The 23,446-nt window shown below is 35.5% G+C and overlaps 2 protein-coding genes across 5 annotated transcripts in view; both read left to right on the plus strand.

Annotated features, from left to right (window-relative positions):
* The first annotated feature begins 389 nt into the window (after nucleotides 1–389).
* Nucleotides 390–16,921, plus strand: LOC131941558 (FAD-linked sulfhydryl oxidase ALR). 2 transcript variants are annotated; one of them, XM_059300853.1, is made up of 6 exons: nucleotides 390–527; nucleotides 7,745–7,994; nucleotides 8,137–8,358; nucleotides 9,531–9,736; nucleotides 10,024–10,138; nucleotides 16,393–16,921. In XM_059300853.1, the coding sequence occupies exons 2-6, from the start codon at nucleotides 7,785–7,787 to the stop codon at nucleotides 16,438–16,440; spliced, it is 801 nt and encodes a 266-aa protein (XP_059156836.1). In that variant the 5' UTR covers nucleotides 390–527; nucleotides 7,745–7,784; the 3' UTR covers nucleotides 16,441–16,921. The 2 variants fall into 2 exon arrangements, with proteins under 2 accessions (XP_059156836.1, XP_059156835.1); XM_059300852.1 differs by having other exon boundaries at nucleotides 439–581.
* Nucleotides 16,922–20,612: 3,691 nt separating this feature from the next.
* Nucleotides 20,613–23,446, plus strand: part of LOC131941568 (2-oxoglutarate dehydrogenase complex component E1) — a 47,932-nt gene continuing 45,098 nt past the window's right edge. For 2 of the 3 annotated variants that reach the window (XM_059300865.1, XM_059300867.1), the window contains exons 1-3: nucleotides 20,613–20,705; nucleotides 20,825–21,019; nucleotides 22,516–22,898. In XM_059300865.1, the coding sequence (XP_059156848.1) occupies nucleotides 22,665–22,898 (234 nt within the window). In that variant the 5' untranslated portion in view covers nucleotides 20,613–20,705; nucleotides 20,825–21,019; nucleotides 22,516–22,664. The remainder of the gene's footprint in view (nucleotides 20,706–20,824; nucleotides 21,020–22,515; nucleotides 22,899–23,446) is intronic. The other variant, XM_059300866.1, reaches the window with a different exon arrangement.

Below are 23,446 nucleotides of genomic sequence, written 5' to 3' on the forward strand. Positions count from 1 at the left end.
CTACACTACAGACTAGTACAGTTAGTACAGACTACAGACAGTGACAGTAAAGTAAAATCACAGTTAGTGTCAGTCACTGCTGTCAGTTGACAGTTAGTGATAGTGAGTTAGTACAGCACTGGAAGATCCCACTTCAACTCCACTAATAGCTTTTCACACAAGATTTTTAAAGACTTTTTTCGTCTTATTTTATCACTCTCGTCAATTTGTAGCATCAATACCTAATTTAATCGTTACCTCACATACTAATGCTATACTTATTAGGACAACGACCTTCGGGAGCTTACCTTTCGTTCCTTTGGTCGCCATCTTTGCTAAAAAAAAATAACAACTGCTTCTCTTTCTAATTATTTTTAACAAAAGAGCTCTGAGTAGCTGTTATTTTATATTTTCAATTTAGGAAGAGCTAGTTTAATTTTACGCAATTTTACCGATCTCGTCACCAGAAGTCGACCTTAACGTCACAAATGTGTATTTCATCATAAAATGTTGAAGCATGGCGCTTCTCATACAAAACTTAAATCAAAGTGATATCTGTTTTAAACTTAATTAAAATTTTGGGCTGTTTCTTTTTTAATAAGGTATTCTAGATCTAGATCTATTTTTAGATCTAGACTAGAATCTAGATTTTTATATCCAGATCTAGTTCTAGATTCGATCTAGATCTAGATCTAGATTATATCTATTATCTAGATTCTAGCTAGAGTAGTCTAGAACCTAACTAAACTAAGTAACTAACTAAACAATACTAGAAAATCTAGGCCTAGCCTAAATCTTAGGCATTCCGACTTCAGCTGTTTCGATTCGGTATTCAACATCCGGACTTTTCGATGCAGTCTTTATAAAAACTCGCCCTTTTCCGAAGAATGCCGAATCTCACTGTTGGAATCAAGTTTTTAGAAATATTCGATATAGATATTCTAGTGTGGTCGTATTATATGTTTCAATTAGAAAATTACCGCCAGTATGACAATCTTTAAGCCGAAATCGATCGCACGACTCTAATGAGTTTATCTCGCGAACATGTCCCGTACGGTGCTGTCACATTTTAAATAAGTTTACGTATTAAACACATTATAAGTGTCTTGCCATTAGTTGTAAGTGTCCATTAAATAAACAAATATTATTATAATAACGGTTTTATGGCACTTACTACTTCTGCTTACGAGTTATCATACATGTCAAATCCCCGAGCTAGCGATTCGGCCTTGACAACGCCATGGCGTCGGTTTAGCACCGCATTACCTATTATCGATAAAATACGCGCACTAATGCCAATGACGTAGTTTTCGAAGTTGGAAAGAATTTAAATTGTGGGTGGCACTGTTAAAACTAGATAAAATACGTTGATCAAGTTATCTATTAAAACCGACAGGCAAGAAGCTTAGGCTTACATTAAATAGTGTTAAGCATTTCACACATACCTACTTACTTAAATTTAAGGCTAATAGTAATACTAATAGTATACTAATTTTATTTTTAATAGCCTTTAATATACTATTACTATTATACTTTATACTATAAATAAGTTATAGGCTAGGCCTATTTCTTAGTATAACTAATGCTATATACTATATGTATCGATTGATAAAGTAAGTCTGGGCCTATTATTGGTTATGATAAGTAAAGAAGCTTGGTGATAAACTTATTTAATTATTTGTAATAATTATGCTTATGACATTAGTAAATAATTAACAAAAGGTGCAGCAATTGACATGGGGGGGGGGGTACTAATTAATAAGGCAGTGAATTTAGAATGACATGAAAAAGGCATGATAATTATTATTCATAATAATTTAGGATACAATTTTTACATTTAATAATAAAAAGTAACAAAAAACAAATAACAACAAACAATATGGATTTAAATCACTGCATGTTGCCAATATATTCATATAAGCAGATAGACATGGAAGCTGTAACTTCTGATTTGGTACAAATTAACACTTAGCTTAATAAACTTTTACAAGAATTTAAGGTTTTTCTATTGATTAGTAATTTAGTTGTACCAAAATATCAATAGGGTCCTATAAAGGCCCTAGTATATTAAAGTAGTTTCCCTTTTGGACCTGTCAATCCATCATCCATAAAGCAGCTGAAGTAGAGTCTGTAGAGTTTATCTGTTTCTTGACCCATGCACATGAAGTGATGGTGTGGTTAGCTCTCTGCCAAACTATCTTTACTTTCCCTTGGGTCAGGTACTCATCTGAGCTTGGTGGATGCTGCACGCTGCACAGACTCGTCTGAGATCTGAGCTTAAGACTTGCATGTTAGTAGTTGAGTGCTTTAACACACCATCCCTAGTTTTATTTTTCAGCATTCTTCTTATTACATGCTTCAGTATCAATAACCAAAATGTATCCTATCTATTATAGTAACATTCTGGACATACGTCCGTTGCAGTCACTATAATTACTATAAAAGGGTGCAACACCCTTTCATAGGACTTTTTAATTATATGCAGTCATACTTAATATAATTTTTTTCTATATTTCTATTGCCCCCACCCTCTAGCAAAGTTTCAATTTTAATATTAAAAAAAAACATAGACTTTCAGTCTGCATATTGACCTATATAGAACAGTACCCCTCACTTTAATTTGACTTGATTAGTTCTAATTATCCTTCATCAAATTTTGATTTTACTTTCATATTTCTATTGCCCACACTCTCTAGCACTAATGTGCAAAGTTTTATAATTATATCTCGAATAGCAGCAGTGGTATGCAAGCCTAAAGCCAATCACACAATTAAATCCGATGTTACAGTGATATATAACAGGTTTAATACATAAATTTAAAAATTCATATAAAAAAAACTATTAGGCCTAGAATGATAAATTTGGTATTTTTATCAATGGGGTATATTATAGGATTAATCTGTGTACATTTTATCATTCTATGGTAATTAGGAAAAATATCCCAACATCTATATACTACTAAAAGTCAAGTTTGTTTACATGTTTGAATATTTATTTGTTTGCCTGATCGAAAATTGTGATATGTTCGACTCTATCTGGAAAGCTGTAAAATGGTATGCAGGTAGAGAATAATTTTTTAATGCAGACAGACTGTTGATCACAAATTTATTTAAAGACGTTAATTAATTTATTGATTTATTCCTATGCAGAATAACCCATTTTTTTTTAAAATATTTGAAAAGCCACTAGACTCGGCGGGACCGTGACGTCACAGGTTTTTGTTTACTCTTTAGTACAATAAAATGGCGGCGTCTATTGAAGAAAATTGTGTTCCCATTCAAAAGTTTAACGCGTTCTAAATCTAATTTTCTGTCGGTCATAACTTTAACAATACGTCCGTTTGCTGTATTTATTACGTTCCAACACTTATATCAATTTTAAACTGTCTTTTTTCATTTACTTTTACGATAAATTTCTCTAGATCTACAATCTGTCCAAGAAAATGTTAAAACATTGACTAAACTTTGTGGGAATAGTGACGTCCCTTGATGTGTTTACTTTTTTAGTACAATAAAAATGGCAGACTTCATCATAGACTTTGTGGCCCATTCAAAAGTTTAACGCGTTACAAAGCTAATTTTCTGCCGGCTATAACTTAAACAATACGTCCGTTTGCTGTATTTATTACGTTCCAACACTTATATCAATTTTAAACTGCCTTTTTTCATTAGTTTTACAATAAATTTCTCTAGATCTAAAGATCAGCTGTTTATGAATCTAGCCTAGATTCTAGACTAGAACTAGATCTAGCCTAGATCTAGGTCACTAGACTCAATGTAATATGTATATCTAGATCTAGACTTAATGTAAATTCTACATCTAGAATCTATTTCAGGCCTTAATTATTTTACATAAATCTTTGTTTAGCTTCAATGATCATCTAATTCGAGAATAAATGGGATTTTTTAAATCTAGGTTCTATATCTAGATATAGTAGGATTACTAACTAACTTGGAGGCGTGGTCGGCTGCTAACAACAATATGGCGTCCGGACCGGACGAATGACTTCGGACCATTTTTAGGCCATGTTTACCACGAGCAAGATGGCGGGTGTTCACATTATTTAAACATGGTATAGGTGGCCAGGGCTAGATATGCCAGAAAAGCATTTTAAAATTTGCTTTGGAGAGTGAAGGCTAAATTTTAAAGTCAGTGTCATAAAAATTAATAGAACTTTTTTTTTACGTTTTCAATTATTTTTTCTTAAGCCCTATATGTGAATGATAAGGTTGACTATCAGGAACTCGCGGGGCACAGGGCAGGTGAAGTAAGTTTCATCTGTTTCTTTGTCCTAAGCATATGAAAGGATAGTGTGGTCAGAGACATGCTCGGCTAGAATCGTTTTTTAAACGATAAAAACATGTTGTCTGAGACTTGGCGGGACACTGGGCAGGTGAAGTAGAGTTGAGTAGGTCACCTGTGACGTCAGTATATGAAGGGATAGTCCGAAATCGGTGTTTTCGGTGTTTTTAAATGATAAAAAACATCTTTTTGAATGTGGGGTCTGTTTTTGTGACGATAAGTGACACTGCAGTAGCGTAGCGAGGAGGGGGGGGGGGGGGGCGGGTGGGGGGGGGGGGAGGTGGAGGGGGGGGGCGGGGGGGGACATATGTTGGGGCGCCAAAATGGTTTGGAAAAATAAATTGAAAGGTTGAGGGGGGTTCAAATCGAAAGTTTGAGTGGGGGGGGGGGGGTGCACATCAAAAGTTTGAGGGAGGGGGGGTGAAAATCGAAATCTTTGGGGGGGGGGGTTAAAATCGAAAAGTTTGTCCCCGGGCGCCGGGAAGGGTCGCTATGCCTCTGAGTGACAGACGTGATGTTTTTTGATGGATGACCCCCGAAACCCACAGTTATCCAACGGATGACGGGTATTCTAGTTCCTACTAAATCTAGATGATCTAGATCTAGACTCTAGCTAGAGTAAAGTGGCGTCTGCGGACAGTTGCCTCTGTGTGGACACCTTGCCGTTTTTCGCTTAAACAACAATTGTATGAATGTTTTATACGAAACTAACGCAAACAACACAAAGCATGTCCATTTTTAAACACAACTGAGTCAATTTCTTCTATTTCACTCAATAGGGAGATTAATTGGAATTTTTCAAAGTTGCGATGTATGACGTTTTGTGTAGGGAACCCTCACCCGGATGAAGAGCACTAGTCCCCGGATTAGAGGAATAAATTGAACCAATCATAGCTTAGTTAACTGGGTTAACTATAAATAGCTTATATATATATATAGAAAGCTATAAATACCATAGTTAAGGTTGTTTAAGCAGGGCTGCCTACTTGTACGGTTTTGCCCGTAACTTTACGATTTTGACACCCAGATTACGGAATTACGATTATGCTGCAAAATTACGGTTTTGATTTCAGTAGAGATCAAAATCGACTTTAGTGTAAAAAAAAAAAAATTTCTGGTGGTAACTTAACTTTATGTTCCCGGTCTGAGTTTTATATTTTAATTTAGCTAGTTATATTTCAGTGTGTTATCCGGTTCTAAGGTTCTCAGCCTCTTCCGTAACAATCCCCCCTTCCCGCTCATGTCATGGCCGGTGGCAGTCGTGTTTATATTGTGAACTATTGACCCCGCGAGTGGTCTGTGTTACCTCATGAGCCGGTGTTGTCCGGAGAAAAAAAAGGGCGTGGCCTAAATCATTGAAAGTCTGGTCGCGCAGTCCGGCGAGACATATTTGCTGAGGCGGTATTACGGCTAAATGCCTAAATAGCGAGATATCAAGGCATTTTGTTTGAGATGTGCGAGAAGACAAGATTTTACTAAACAACGAGATCTAGGCTCACCTAGATCAATTACGGATCATATTTTTAAAATTGTTCTTTTCTTCTAGATGTTACATTGATAAAATGTAGATTTAAAAAAAATATTCAAGAAATATGCTAATTCTAAACATCGTCACCCGTCGGCCGCTTACGTTTTCTTGTTCGCGGGAGAAAAAATCCTGACACACACACACACAGTCGAGGGGTCACTGAGTTCACATTGGTTTAGATATCCGTAGTGTTGGCCTATATCATACGTCATACTACTCATTGCAAGAACAATTCCTATTTGAAATTTTCCATTGTCGCCTTACATTCTGAATTTAACGGCGTTTTTTTTTTTTTTTTAAAATTATTAGTTCATAAAATAAAAAGTAGCACGAGTCGCCGACTGTCATCATTACGCCGATGAGCTTTACGATCGTATAATATGGGTCTTATTTACATTGTATTTAAAAAAATGTGTAAAAATACGGAAAGTTACGGAAAACCTATGCTCTTGTTACGGGAAAAATTTTTTTGGGGTAGGCAGCCCTGTTTAAGCCATCTTAGAGGAAAAATTGGGGTGTCCGCATCTTTTTTGAGGGTTAACCTTTTGCGGACACTAATGAAAAATCAGAGTATATTTCTTACACTTTAAGTAAAAAGGAGCTTTGAACTAATCTTGATACTCCAGATTTATATTTAAATTTAAGTCTAAATCTAGATCTATAAGTTTTTAGTAATGTTTTTAGGTTTTAAAAATATTTTTGATCATCAAACGTGTCTACTAAGCAAAAAGTGAAATAAAATCTCAACTGGGTCCTGAGTTTCTTTCAGGCATCACTTTAATTTAATTAAAACTTATTTCATATTTCTTCATATTTTTTGTTTTCCAATATATTAATATATAAAACAATCAACAACACTATTTATGTATGTAACATGTTTATTTCAATCATTTAAATAGAAATAAAATGAACAAAATATTCCTTGTCCGCATAAGGAGCAAGTGTGCGCACAGAAAATAAAATGTAAAAAAAAGTGCACTTACTGTCCGCACAGAGTCTCACCACTGAAAATGTTAATACATTCAATGCTATGGGTATGAATACAAAATGAATCAGACGTGATTAAACTAGAAAGAATGCGGAGTGAGATGGTACTTTCGGTTTGTTTCTATGTGAAGCGGTTACTGAATGGTGCTCAATGGAAATCGGCACTTCCAATTTTTTTTGCTACGTCTGTCCGCAGACGCCACTTTACTCTAGATCTAAACATTAATTTAACTTTAAACATTACTAAACAAAATTAAAAAATTGTTAGGGCCCTACTTATACTTAACTTAGCTAATAATTAGTTAGGCCGATGTCTCTAGATTGTAGAATGTACTGTAGTACTGTACTAACTGCCACTGTGTAGAATAGTCTAAGAATAGTAAAGCATACTGAAGAGTGTAGATCTGTTTTAGTTTTAGTTCTAATACTAGTTCTAGATCTTGATTCTATCTAGAAAATAAGTCATCATAATCATAGAGCTATTTAATTGATTTTAAATAAAATTAATTACTTCAAAACAATTGCGAATTAGGCCTTTTTAAAATTATTATTTTACAATTAAAGGGTCTTGGTGAAATGTTAAATAAATGGGGAGGCAGTTAAATGTGAAAAATGGCGTTTATCGTGATATTTCACTATTTTTTTCACACATTTTATCCCCAAGCGATTGGTATGCTTGGTGTGGATAAATAGTGCTGATATCTGTGAAAATTTTATTGCATCTCATATAGGGACAGGTTACAGTTAAGGATAAGTTAGGGGATAAGAATAGTCACATAGTGTAAGTGGTATGTGTACTTTTTAGTGAGAAGGATAGGTAAAATATGGTTATAGCAAATATTGCCTACATACAGTCACATTTTTGTTGACAATTAGCCTATATTTGATGATTTGTGTGTTTTAACTCAAAGTATTCAGTATAACATGATTTTTTTGTATTTCTTTTAGGTCAAATTTAAGTAGAATTATAGAAGAGTAGAAAGTTTAAATGGCATCTAGTTCTGCAAGAGAACGATTTATGGCTGACTCTAAGTCATTGAACAGTGGATCCAAGAAAATCCTCCACTCAGATCCACAGACCAGTAAGCCAGTTAACAGAGCAAAGACAATCTCCAATGCTGATGACCCTGTGACTTTGTTGATACCTCATCTAGACAATGATGAGACAGCCACAGAGAGAAAGCCAAGGGCAAACAGGGTTAGTAGATTCATGTTGCTTTTAGATATCCTTGCATGTTAAGATAGGGCTGGAACTAGATTCTAGATGGTTTCTTTAAAGTCTTTGATTCTGATTTAACCATGTGTGTTTGCATATAATATGAATAATTGAATGTCCACAGTATGATCCCTACTCCTTTCTTGAAAATATGACACTTCCCTTTGAGTTCACTAACATTGGCAAGTCTAAAGCTCAGGCCAGTAAAAAAAAACACGAAGCTGATGCAGCCGCTGCTGTTGCTGCTGCTGCTGCTGTTGCCACTGGTGAGAAAAGGCCTCTGCCCCATTGTAAGGCATGCACTGATTTCAAAACCTGGATGGAACTTACAGCTCATCCTAAACGGGTCAGTTAGGTTTGGTTACATTCAGACTTTTTATGTTTTCTAGCATTAACCCTTTACAGGCCTATGTGCCAGCGGTCGCCCAAAATTTTTTTTGAGTGGTACAGTCTGGTGCTCCTGTGGTAGCCCTACTATGTATATAACATTTATTTATGCGTAGTAGCGGAAGGCTTGTTGATAACGAGATTTTGAAGATGCCTGCAGTAGCCCGGAAAAAGCTTTTCTGGGTGGTACAGCCTGGTGTGCCCGCGGTCTCCCTATTATGTATAGTACAATTACTTATGCGAAGTAGCGGAAGTCTTGTTGATAATGAGATTTTGAAGAGGTCAGCGGAAGCTGGAAAAATATGTTTTATTTATGTTGTTTTCTCGTTGTTCTATCACTAGTGGTCCATTTTCTACAACTTTCCAAAGTTAAGATTTTTTTCTCAAAATTACGGGCAATATAACTAATGAAATTAAATCTAATTAAAATGTCGCTGTTGTTGAATCAGGCTTTATTTACATTGTCGGTTGATTTTTTTTTAGCATTTAAATACAAAATTTATAGAAATAGAATTAAAAGCAGTGTTTTGTTTACGTTTTTCTGGGATTAGGGTTATTTTTATTAATTATTTGTAAATTATTAAGCTATTTACTTCAAGCATAATAAACTTGGACCAGTTTTGTGTATATTGCTTTTTATTTTATTTAGTTTAACTTAAGTGATTTTTTTTTTTAAATATTTTTAAAAAGTGCCGTTGTTGAAAAATGTCTTGTCCTTTCACCTGTCCATAGGGGAAGTAAAACAGTTTAGTAAAATGGTTTAGCTTGTTGTTAAACATGAATACTATTCCTTTGTCAATATTTTCATTCATCTGTATTAATATATGAATGGTACCAGTATACTGGATTATGCAACATGAGTTGTTTCTTATCATGTACAAAAGGGGAACTTCGTATTGACTTGTTAATGTTAATAAATGCTTAATTTAAGAAAACAAAAATGCTCTGCACAATTTTTCGTTGCGCATATTTCTGGTCACCCAACGAACAAATCCCTCCAAAGGTATTTTTTGTAAAACAGCTGTGCCATTTTGAAAGAATGTTATGTGGGGTTCATCATTTACATTTTAGTGTTACTGCTAAATTGTAGCCATTCAATATTGTTTATATGTATTTTCTAATTTTTGTCAGCATATGAGCAGAGAAGAAAGAGAACAAAAGGAGTGTCCTCTTGATTCTGAATTACTTGGCAGAAACTCATGGGCATTCCTCCACACGATGGCAGCTTACTACCCTGAAAAACCTTCCCCGGAACAGCAATTTAATATGAAGAAATTTATCTCCCTATTGTCACAGTTTTATCCATGTCATAAATGTGCATCACATCTAAGAGAAGAGTAGGTCTTTGTTTATTGAAGTATAACTGGAAGGGGCTAAATATTGACAGACTTAAATATCACTGTTCTATCAAAACCTTTGTTTCCATCATGAGTTCATGTTTGCTACAGTGTTGTCTAGTAGGTTGGTTTCACTCATCTAAATTCAAGGCAGTCTATGTCTCATGTAGTACATGCCATAACATCCTGTACTATCTGTTACACTGTGTGATGGGGGGAAAATGAAGAAACTTTGCAAGACTAGCGAAGATTTGAAAGTATCTTTATTTATTTCACTTTTTTTTTAGCTTGAAGACCAACACACCTGACACCAGTAATAATATAGCACTGTCCCAGTGGTTTTGTAATCTACACAATAGTGTGAATGTGCAACTAGGCAAGGTTGAGTTTGACTGTTCAAAGGTAAGATACCCACTAGTGCACCATCCTATTTATTACTGTAGTCCTGAATATTTATCAGAACATTGTCCACCAATATTTTTCTTGGTTTTTTATTTTGCAAAAAAAACACAGAAAAAGTCTAATTTATTTGAAGGACTATTTTAATAATAGAAATTTGTTGAGACATGCTAAATGAATTTTACTGTGGACAGTCTCTACAACAGAAACCACCCCTCACTCACTTTCTTGATCATGCTGATAGTGAGGGTTACAGTGTGCCCTGCTAGCTAGCCCAGACTGTCTCACCTCTGCTAGCATTATTCTTTCAATATGTAGTTTTATCATAGTTATTTTTAGTTTAAAAACCTACACTAAGGTCTGACAAAATCAAAGGCATGTTTGAGAAAGGTGAAGGGGTTACTCAACAATTCATGTAGTTAAAGATTAACAAGATAAAAATTGTGTGCCAACTGTGGTTGCAGTCTGTTTATTTTTTAACTTTATGTTTGACAATAAGAGTTAATAGGGTGAGAAAATTTAGACCTTAAGGGCATGGGCGGGTGATGAGTACCAATTTCCTTATTTCCGAGTCTAAAGATGTAATACTTGGCTAATAGTTATAACTCAAAGAGATAAGCATAAAAATATTTTTTTTAATTTTTTAAATCCTCCGTTGCCATGGTGACGGCGGCCATATTGGATTTTATTGACGATTTTTAAATGGAAATAACTCAAAAATGGTTTGTACAAATTTCATAAAAACTTAATATAGTCTGAAGACACATGTGTTTAACACTTCTGATAGATTACATTTTCAAAAAAGACGATAGTTTTTTTTTCACTTTTTTTTCCTATACATCACTGTAAAAATTTCATTATTTCGTCCAATTTTTTCACTATTTCAACAATAAAAAAAATTTTTTTTTTAAATTTCCAAAAGTGTTCTATCAGTTTTATTTGAACATATATACAGAGTAACTGGAGCAAATTTAGTTCAGTTCTGATAATTATTAACAAAGTTATTTCACTAATTGTACACAAAAGTATCAAACTGAGAAAAACGCAAAAAACCAACAAAAAGTTGCAAAAAAAGAAAATTTACAGCTGTATGTCACTAAAATTGACCACATTTATTGCCTGAAGTATGGTGCTGCTGAATATATTTCTTCTGAGCTTGTTCAGCTGTTAGTTTTCTTTTTTTCTGGCTTTCTTTGTTGTACCTAGAGCTGTAGTAAAGCTGTTGCGAAGGCGTCTTTTTTGGCGTCCTTCACTGAGTCTTCGACTATGGTTTCCTTCTTTTGACAGCAATTCTATAGCATGCATGGGCCCAATACTGAATTATGCTATCGCAGAAACAGCAGTATATTTTGCATGGTCTCATGTCTAAAGCCAATTATGATAAGACGATGTCTTTGTTTATTATGAATGGCCTTGTTCTGGATTCTTTTGCAGTTGTATACATACGGTTTACAACATTTTTATTACTGCCACACCATGCTTGAAGCAAACCCTTTACACTTTTTTCATCGATAGTAGCCACTACATCACAGTTACACTCTGGGCAAGGAAATGTATTGATAACATCAAGAAGCAAATCACAGTCGACAATAATTCTGCATGGCTGTTGTTTACAATTAACACTACCATACTAGATGTAACAGTGCTTTCTTCTGTCTGTAAAAACTGTCTTACATTGCCGCAGTTTCTTAGTAAATGTGCATATTACATCTGCACCAGTGCTTGTCTGAATAGTGCTAGATTGAGTAGAGGTAGATCTAGATGCAATCAGTTGCATTCGGACGTGCCTTTGCTTTAGTAAATTCGTTAGATGTGTGTATCTATTTTTAGCGAGTGTTTTGTTCTACCCATTATCGAAAGAGAAACAAATTAAATCGTCTGACTGCTTATGATAATTCTCACAAACTAATCTAAACTGTTAAAAGTATATTTAATTTAAATAATTATATGTTAAAATAATGTAAGTATTTCACAGAAGCTTAGAGAAACAAAACTAGATCAAACTTAGCAACGCGCTGAAACTAAGGGATTGTTTACTTACGAAGCGAAACGACCAATCGCTAACTAGCTTCCGCCGTTGAATGCCAATGAAAAAATTGAGGTCAAAAATTTGCATACCGGAAAAACCCGACTGAGTAAAATAAACAACTTTATGACGTAGAAAAATAATCACATTAAAATAGGTATTTTGATTGGTCCTTTAATTTTAGAACAAATAAAGAAAGGAGGTCACGGCCTTTCCATTGATATGAAACACATTAGGCTTCCGCAAAATCTAATAGTACTTTTCTAGGTTGAAAAATGGCTATTTTTACCGAAAAAGTGAACAAATTACCCTGAACATACTACTTTGAACCCGGTTTTTCATAAATAAATAATGTTTTCAGGGTCATAACAATGTCATTTTTAGATTCAACGATGGTTATTCTGTATAGATCAAGTAAAAGTGGGAAATCGATGATTTAGTGGATTTATGACGAAAAGTACACCCGCCCATGCCCTTAACCCCACTTTTTCTTAGACAGGTGGTTACATCTCTGATATATTATGCATGTGGTTACATCTCTGATACATTGTGCATGTGGTTACATCTCTGATATATTATGCAGGCAGTCACATCTCTGATACATTGTGCATGTGGTTACATCTCTGATACATTGTGCATGTGGTTACATCTCTGATATATTATGCAGGCAGTCACATCTCTGATATATTATGCATGTGGTTACATCTCTGATATATTTAATTATGCATGTGGTTACATCTCTGATATATTGGGCAGGTGGTTACATCTCTGATATATTGGGCAGGTGGTTACATCTCTGATATATTATGCAGTCAGTCACATCTCTGATATATTATGCATGTGGTCACATCTCTGATATATTGGGCAGGTGGTTACATCTCTGATATATTGGGCAGGTGGTTACATCTCTGATATATTGGGCAGGTGGTTATATCTCTGATATATTGGGCAGGTGGTTACATCTCTGATATATTGGGCAGGTGGTTACATCTCTGATATATTGGGCAGGTGGTTATATCTCTGATATATTGGGCAGGTGGTTACATCTCTGATATATTGGGCAGGTGGTTACATCTCTGATATATTGGGCAGGTGGTTACATCTCTGATATATTGGGCAGGTGGTTACATCTCTGATATATTGGGCAGGTGGTTACATCTCTGATATATTATGCATGTGGTTATATCTCTGATATATTGGGCAGGTGGTTACATCTCTGATATATTGGGCAGGTGGTTACATCTCTGATATATTATGCATGTGGTTACATCTCTGATACATTGTGCATGTGGTTACATCTCTGATATATTATGCAGGCAGTCACATCTCTGATACATTGTGCATGTGGTTACATCTCTGATACATTGTGCATGTGGTTACATCTCTGATATATTATGCAGGCAGTCACATCTCTGATATATTATGCATGTGGTTACATCTCTGATATATTTAATTATGCATGTGGTTACATCTCTGATATATTGGGCAGGTGGTTACATCTCTGATATATTGGGCAGGTGGTTACATCTCTGATATATTATGCAGTCAGTCACATCTCTGATATATTATGCATGTGGTCACATCTCTGATATATTGGGCAGGTGGTTACATCTCTGATATATTGGGCAGGTGGTTACATCTCTGATATATTGGGCAGGTGGTTATATCTCTGATATATTGGGCAGGTGGTTACATCTCTGATATATTGGGCAGGTGGTTACATCTCTGATATATTGGGCAGGTGGTTATATCTCTGATATATTGGGCAGGTGGTTACATCTCTGATATATTGGGCAGGTGGTTACATCTCTGATATATTATGCAGTCAGTCACATCTCTGATATATTATGCATGTGGTCACATCTCTGATATATTGGGCAGGTGGTTACATCTCTGATATATTGGGCAGGTGGTTACATCTCTGATATATTGGGCAGGTGGTTATATCTCTGATATATTGGGCAGGTGGTTACATCTCTGATATATTATGCAGGCAGTCACATCTCTGATATATTATGCATGTGGTTACATCTCTGATATATTTAATTATGCATGTGGTTACATCTCTGATATATTGGGCAGGTGGTTACATCTCTGATATATTGGGCAGGTGGTTACATCTCTGATATATTATGCAGTCAGTCACATCTCTGATATATTATGCATGTGGTCACATCTCTGATATATTGGGCAGGTGGTTACATCTCTGATATATTGGGCAGGTGGTTACATCTCTGATATATTGGGCAGGTGGTTATATCTCTGATATATTGGGCAGGTGGTTACATCTCTGATATATTGGGCAGGTGGTTACATCTCTGATATATTGGGCAGGTGGTTATATCTCTGATATATTGGGCAGGTGGTTACATCTCTGATATATTGGGCAGGTGGTTACATCTCTGATATATTGGGCAGGTGGTTACATCTCTGATATATTGGGCAGGTGGTTACATCTCTGATATATTGGGCAGGTGGTTACATCTCTGATATATTATGCATGTGGTTATATCTCTGATATATTGGGCAGGTGGTTACATCTCTGATATATTGGGCAGGTGGTTACATCTCTGATATATTATGCATGTGGTTACATCTCTGATATATTGGGCAGGTGGTTACATCTCTGATATATTGGGCAGGTGGTTACATCTCTGATATATTGGGCAGGTGGTTACATCTCTGATATATTGTGCAGGTGGTTACATCTCTGATATATTATGCAAGTGGTTATATCTCTGATATATTGGGCAGGTGGTTACATCTCTGATATATTGGGCAGGTGGTTACATCTCTGATATATTATGTATGTGGTTACATCTCTGATATATTGGGCAGGTGGTTACATCTCTGATATATTATGCATGTGGTTACATCTCTGATATATTGGGCAGGTGGTTACATCTCTGATATATTGGGCAGGTGGTTACATCTCTGATATATTATGCATGTGGTTACATCTCTGATATATTGGGCAGGTGGTTACATCTCTGATATATTGGGCAGGTGGTTACATCTCTGATAAATTGGGCAGGTGGTTACTGTTAGCAGTATAAGAATTAGTATTGGTGATTATCTGTGCACTGGGTGATTCAACCGGTAGGAGGGTCTGAGCCGCTTCTCTACCGGGAATATAGTAAATGTATTTTTAAGTATGTATTCAACTATCACGGACAGGGTCAAGTAATAATAAAGTTTCAGCAGCTAATGCAGTAATAGTAATAAGTAAACTTAATAGTGGCGAGCTGAAGGTCTGATGACTACGCTACAATTCAATGTGCGCATTTTGAGTAATAGAGCAGGTAGAGGGTGGTGGAAGAATAAAATGGAGCTAGCCTAAACGGTTTTACCTCACAGTTACATCTCTGATATATTATGCAGTCAGTCACATCTCTGATACATTGTGCAGGTGGTTACATCTCTGATATATTGGGCAGGTGGTTACATCTCTGATATATTATGCAGTCAGTCACATCTCTGATACATTGTGCAGGTGGTTACATCTCTGATACATTGTGCAGGTGGTTACATCTCTGATATATTGTGCAGGTGGTTACATCTCTGATATATTGGGCAGGTGGTTACATCTCTGATATATTGGGCAGGTGGTTACATCTCTGATATATTGTGCAGGTGGTTACATCTCTGATACATTGGGCAGGTGGTTACATCTCTGATATATTAGGCAGGCAGTCACATCTCTGATACATTGTGCAGGTGGTTACATCTCTGATATATTGTGCAGGTGGTTACATCTCTGATATATTAGGCAGGCAGTCACATCTCTGATACATTGTGCAGGTGGTTACATCTCTGATATATTGGGCAGGTGGTTACATCTCTGATATATTGGGCAGGTGGTTACATCTCTGATATATTGGGCAGGTGGTTACATCTCTGATATATTGTGCAGGTGGTTACATCTCTGATACATTGTGCAGGTGGTTACATCTCTGATATATTGTGCAGGTGGTTACATCTCTGATATATTAGGCAGGCAGTCACATCTCTGATACATTGTGCAAGTGGTTTAGTGGTGAGGTCCGTACAGCTGGCTGTTGTGCTGTTTGTCCACTTCAGCTGTACCAAATGAATGTCCAATGACATCATCATTTTGCAATTAAACATAGGATAGACAGAATTGTTTTAAAAATCCCAGTATTTGATTGCTATATAACATTTATTACAGTGTCAGTTTCTTTAGTAATTTTTTTATTTTGAATTTCCTTAGGTGCTGGAGAGGTGGAGAGATGGATGGAAAGATGGCTCCTGTGACTGATGATTTACTCTTTACTTAACAAGCTGCTATTGATTGCATGTTAGCTTTGGTAGTGTGTTTTATATATGAAATTAGAAAACCATCTTTTGAAATCAAATAATAAAAATCAATTGTAAGATCGTGAAATAATTTTTGTGACAGTCAGTATATAAGGTAAATCAGTGTTGACCAAATGGAATGCTTGAAGAAATGTTACCCAGTGTGCTTTCTTGAAATGTTCCAGCCAATCTATAGTGCAAGGAATTGAAACAAATTTTGTGTGGAGCTTACCAGTTTTGTTACGCTTTGGAGATTAGTTTCTATCAAGGCATTTTTATGGACAGTTTTTTTTTTAATGTTTTAATAAGACAATGAATATCTACATGACTGCTTATCATACAGATGACTTTCTCCTCTTGATATTTAAGTAAATTTAAAAATTCGTGGTTACTTTTATTTAATTTGATTGAATGGGAGATAATAAATACCAGTAGTCAACATCTTTACAAAGTTTTTTTTTTTATTATTTCAGAAATTAATAGTTTTTCTTTCATAAAATAGTCTCTACAAAAATAATGTATGAAAGAAGTTTTTTTTTTGTGAATCTTGTTTATCTTCAATTCAGTTCACAATTATTTCAGTTCCTACATTTTAAAAATTAATTCATATCAATTCTGTACCATTTAATATACCATTTAATATACATTCATTCTAAAAATACAAAATGTTGCTTTAGAATTCTATGATCAAATTAAATGCTTTTGCCATGCATGATGCAAATACAGAGAGAACAGTAAACATGCTAGCATTACTTTATGCTTTAAAACAATGCAAGTCAATTTTTTTGCAGTTTCAATTTTTTTTAAACTATTGTAATGTGTCAAAATTTGTTTAGTTCCCATTACACACCAGTTGTCAAATATTGACTACTTTGTGTGAAAACTTTTCTCAGCTGTGTGCTATGTTGCCATCAGTGAAAATCCTGTTCTTTAAGCCCAGATAGCCAGTAGGATATGTCCAACAGTAATATAAACTGGGATGATCATTTGACTAGATAGCTATGGAAGTTATGTTTACTCTAGAATCTTTTTTTTTTTCTCAATGGTGAAAAGTACTGCACCATTTGGGTCATTGCCCTCTCTAATGTATTGTTATTTTCTGTTTAATGTCATTCACTATAATATGCAAATCAAAGTTTGAGTAAAGAATGTATTGTGTACTATGTTGTGTTATGTACATACATTAATAAACATCGAATACCTAGTCAGTGCCTTGTTAATAATCAAATAGACAATACAGACTGGCTGGCTTTTGTGGAACATCAGACAATACAGACTTTTGTTGTACATCAGACAATACAGACTTTTGTGGAACATCAGACAATACAGACTTTTGTTGTACATCAGACAACACACAGACTTTTGTTGTACATCAGACAATACAGACTGGCTGGCTTTTGTGGAACATCAGACAATACAGACTGGCTGGCTTTTGTGGAACATCAGACAATACAGACTGACTGGCTTTTGTGGAACATCAGACAATACAGACTGGCTGGCTTTTGTGGAACATCAGACAATACAGACTGGCTGGCTTTTGTGGTAAAAAGCATAACTTTCGTTTAGATTTTTTTTTTAAATTCACAATTCTTTGGGGGGGGGGGGGGGGGGTCTAAAACTATTTTTAACAATGTAGGTTTTAATTCCGTTATAAAATATAATTAAATACAATGTTTCAACTTACTCAGTGTTTATCGTCTTTTAAAATTGCAAACTTTGAATTCGCATGAAATGGTAAGACAATATAATTTGTTGTCCTCAACTCGCTGCAACAATGCATTCCTATACCTTTCGTCCTTCTGTTAGACTTAGGGGAGTTGTTGAGAATGCTCCTTGAAAATGTTGGGGGGGGGGATAAATTTTCGTCCTCCCCAATGCCTTAAAGAGGCCCCCTAGGGCCCAGAATAAAAATAAGGAATATTATTTAATTTTCAGAGGAATTAACCAGGCTTAGATTATTTAGAAAAAAAATATTAACCCGGTTGTTTCCCCCTTGTCCATAAAAATTCTATAACAAATAAACCGGGAGTGATCTCCCCTAAACTTTCTCGAATATTCTTAAATTAAAAAAACAGGGGATGGGAACTCGGGATATAGACATGAATTTGAATCCATTTAAATACTTAAACTTTTTAAAATAAAATAAAATCTCTTAGAAAAAGGAATTGCACACCAGTGAACGCCAAATAAAATGTGCATAATAGTGCGGAAAATTAGTACTTCCGGTCGACGGAAATTACTCAAAATTTGATAGAAGGCAGAGAATTAGGTCTTTTACTTACATGTGAAATTTCATTTATCTATATGAAATAGTACTCAAGTTATGGGCTTTTGAAAATATTAAGTAGAAAAAGTACCACTTCCGGTTATCGGAAATCGCTCAAAAGTTGATACGGATCTACGATTTTGATAAAATACTTATATATGAAATTTCATCAACCTAGCTGTAACGGTACTCAAGTTATCGTGTTTACACACACACACAGACATACGGACAAGATTGCAAAATTATGTTTTTCCGTATCAGTGAGGTGTAAAACGTCTAGATTTGCAAAAATCTCGATTTTTTTTTTTTTTGCACGATTACAAGACTTTCTCTATACTTCGTCTATACGAGAAAGTAAAAACTGGAGTAGTCATATTGTTCTAAAAATAAGTATAATTCTGAGTTTCGTAAGAAAATAGCGATTGTTTATCTATGCATAAAAATATGTCTATTTGTCCCTGTTTTGTCTTTTATGCCTTTGGAAAGTTGTTGAGAATACTTCTTGTGTAAAATTTGACGCCTCGGGGTCCCCTCGCCTACATTTATTTTAAACATCACAATAAGATAGATACACGGTGGCACATGCCATTCAATGTTTAAGTCGAGCCAAGGGCGTACCCGGCGTCCCTATGGTAGTGTAACCGGTGGCTCTCCAGAGCGCCCAGCGACACTCCTGACACATAGGCGGTCGCCGAAGGGTGTCTACGTCACTACTACGGAGGGTGACTAAAGAAATGCATGCAGCACGCAATTACCGGCGTCTGGGCGGTAAAGTGGATAAACCAGCGCCATAACTCAGATCCAGGAAATATAGCGCCTGCTTTCTTTACATTAAATACCTCAGTTTTAGAAAACAAGGTAACGCATAGATGTTCACGGGACGGGATCGCTAATAGTAATCAGTGGTGGATTAAAGGGGGGGGGGGGGGGGGGTTTAGGGGCCCCCAAATTTTCACTTACAAACCATAGAAAATTTCACTTTACAACTTAATTGTTGTCAGATGCGTAGCGAGGGGGGGGGGGGTTGCGGGGGTGCGGACCGCACCGGGTGACACCAAAAAAATAGTAAAATATATAGAGAAAAATTTGAGGGGGAGGGGTGCAAATAAAAAGTTTGAGGGGGTGCAAATCGAAAGTTCGAGGAGGGGGAGTTGCAAATAGAAAGTTTGACGGGGGGGGGGGGTGCAAATCGAAAGTTTGTCCCCGGGAAGAGTCGCTACGCCTCTGGGGAGGGGGGTGACACCATTAAGTGCCGCACCGGGTGGCACCCGACCTCGCTACGCCACTGATTGTTGTTTTTACTTTAAAATTAAAAATCAATGTTTTAAAGCAGAAATCACATTTTTTTTTCAAAATATACTCTGTATGCATTCATACAAGCAGCATTTTACATATTTTTATACACGTTTATTTCTATTAGTTAATTCATTAATTTATTGTCTAAATTACACGCTATTTTTAAACAAATAAAGGCCATACAAAACGGTGTGGGGGGGGTAGACTTACTTGTCACCCCCCCCCCCCACCCCCCCCCCCCACCCCCGGAAAAATGGAAATACCTCTGAGGCATTATTTAGATCTAGTCGATAGGCCTTCTTAATTAAAGTTCCTGCTCAGATTATGAGATTATTGTCCAATTATCTTGATATGTAAACCTACTCATTAGCTTTGTTTTCTAATTTCCTTACAACTGAACTAAAATCAAAGAACACATAGGCCTAAAGGCCTAAACTAGATTTAGATCTCAAGGCCTAGTTTAGCCTAACATTGCCTGGGACTACTAAAGTAATTTGCGCTCTTTGAGCCTTGTCATTGATTGGTTTAAAAGTTGTAACACAACCTACTCCCCGCCAATGAAAAAATATCTTCCGGATAATTCATATGACGTCATATTTTCTTCTACACACCTGACACATAAGAGGTCGGGGTTTTCCTCATTCGGATTTAAGGACTTGTGTTAAGTAAGGTCATTGTTTACACACATTTTCTTTTGAATTTGGTTCTATTCAGAGGGATAATATATTAATACATTTTGTTCAAAACTTTAAAATGAAAAATGCTATTTTTTTTATTTTACAAGGGATCCTGTGTAGATTCTAGATCTACTTGAACTGCAACCAAAGTGAATCTACGCCATTTCGATATTGCTCCTTGACGCAAAGGTCGAAGCCCGAGCCTTGGATAAACAGAAAAAAAAACATCTGACCAAATCATCTAGATATCTAGCTAGATCTAGATTAGATCACAGAAAATAATAATCTGTCGGACCTTGATGGTAAATTAAAAATTATACTTTACTAGAACTAATCTAGATCTAACATTAACATTTAGATTAGGCTAGGCCTACTTCTGAGTACTTTACTATTCACTCACTATGTGACTGTGTACTTAACTGTGTAGTCTAGAGACTTGAGTCTAAAGTAGACTAACAACTCTAGAATGCTCTAGAATCTAGATTGACTCTACTACTACTAGATCTAGATCTAGAATGATCTAGATTCTATAATCTTATTTTTAATCTAGTCTGTTGAGTTGAAATAAAATCTAGTCTATAGGGCACTATACTATAGGCTACTCTTAGTACTCTACTCTATCAAAACTCAGTATTCTAGCTAGATTCTAGATCTAGATTTTATCTCTAAACTAAACTACTTGACTTAGATCTAGACTAGTAGTCTAGACTCTAGCTAGACTAGAACTAGCTAGATCTAATCTAGATCAAGATTTTATTTTATTCTAAACTTAATTTAGCCTAATAATTTATAATAGTCTAGACTAGCTATATAAAGCTAAACATCTAGGCCCTAATAAATTCTAATAATAGGCCTAGGTATTCTCTTTTACTAGTTAAATTCATCTAACATATAGGGCCTAACTAGATGATTAGATCTAGATTAGAAAGTACTAGAAATCTAATCTAGTCTTTTAAATAAATCTGGATTTAGCTTGTTAGACTCTAGATCTATATACAATATACTTATATATAGGCAGTATAGGCCTAGATCTATCTGAATTTGAATTTCTAAATAGACCTAGCCTAGATGATCTAGATTCTAGATCTATTCTAGACTAGCTTGTAGATTGTAGATGAAGGCTGGATCTAGATCTAGATAATTTTAATTGTAGTTATTTTTGCCAGAGTTAAAAACAATTTTTAGTGCTGCACAATCTCGAATTTAGATCCACAATTTTTTTTAGAACTAGATCTAGCTAGTTCGAAGTAGATAGGCTATATAGCGCGATTATAGGCCTAGCTAGATTCTATGTCTTGTAATATTCATAATAATGTAGTATAGGCCTAGACCTCCATAGATGTTATGGTATGATAATTGGGTGAAAGTCTTGAGTTCATATCTCATTCTGGATTTGAGGCTGCTGGATGTCCTTGATTTCACCCAGCCCAGAATGGTGCCTGACTCATGTCCATGTTAAAGAAAATAAAGCTGCTGGGGACAGTGCTGACCACACCATACCTTTGTATGCCAAGGTTAACAGCACAAACTTCATCTGCCGTATTGATGGTTAGGAACTTGTCAACAAATGAAAATAGATTTTTTCGGCCTACCTCTAGGTAGTCCCATAAGTTAGTTTTGAAAATTTGATACCAAAACAAGCTAGAGTTAGCCAGTGAAGAGTAATAAAAAAAATTGCTTTCCATTGATAGCAGTGCAGAGTTATGACTGTAGTGGTAGCTTACATTGATATGAAAGAATATAGGTACTTATTTCCTTCACTACATTTAATAAATTTCATTTTTTTTCTAAATCTTAGCAGTTTCTTGGTGATTACAAAAGTTAAAGACAGAACCATTATTCGGTTTCAACCACTTTGAGTGCCACCAGTAGCCATACTGGCTTTGTCAAATCTCCAGTTTTGTCACAATATAAGACATTTTCACGTAGCTAGGACGTTACGGTTTTATGATGCATCGCATCAAAGACCTGTTGCTACGTTACTCCAAGTGCCATTCCTTCCATGAGCTGCCTGCCCTATACTGCAGCTATGCAACAAAATCAGTTGGACCTAAAGTGTTGGGGCCTGGAAGGTATTTTGGCACACAAGTTGCTGCTGAGCCTTTTTTAAATGGCAGCTCCTCCGCTTACATAGAGGATATGTTTGAGGCTTGGCAGAGAGATCCTAATAGTGTACATAAGGTAATTTGAATAATTATTTCTATGTTTGTTGTTGTACTAGCACATTGTTTCAAAACCTGCTTGTTTCTTATTTTCATGATTTAGGGTTTGGAATTTATAGGAACCCACAATTGTTTATTTTATTGCTGTAGTTGTTAATCATGAAATTCAGTTTTTTAACATGTTAAGATTATTGCTGGGTTATCTAATTTATCATTTACAATAAAATCATGAGAACACCAGTTGATACTTAAATAGATTGAATTTAAATAGTTCTATTTTCATAGACTGGAAAGGATTGCATTTCATCAGAGCGGTTTTAAATGATTCTAGTTTATTTAATTTGTACTAAATTTAGTGTGAACACTGGGTTTAAAAAATTTCAACCAATATGAATTATCCAACTTAACTTATTACTAATGATCAAATGATACACCAGTATGCCTTCTTAGCCACACAGTGTAGTCAAGTTGTTATGTAGAATGTGATAAGATAGTCGCCTACATACCCTCATGTTTTTTGATGATGTTTGACAAGATAAGCTGCCAGTTTGTTTATGCTACACTTGA

This window comes from Physella acuta, unplaced genomic scaffold, assembly GCF_028476545.2.
Source record: "Physella acuta isolate Inbredline_101_S28 unplaced genomic scaffold, ASM2847654v3 ptg000365l, whole genome shotgun sequence".
NCBI classification, from domain to species: Eukaryota; Metazoa; Mollusca; class Gastropoda; family Physidae; genus Physella; species Physella acuta.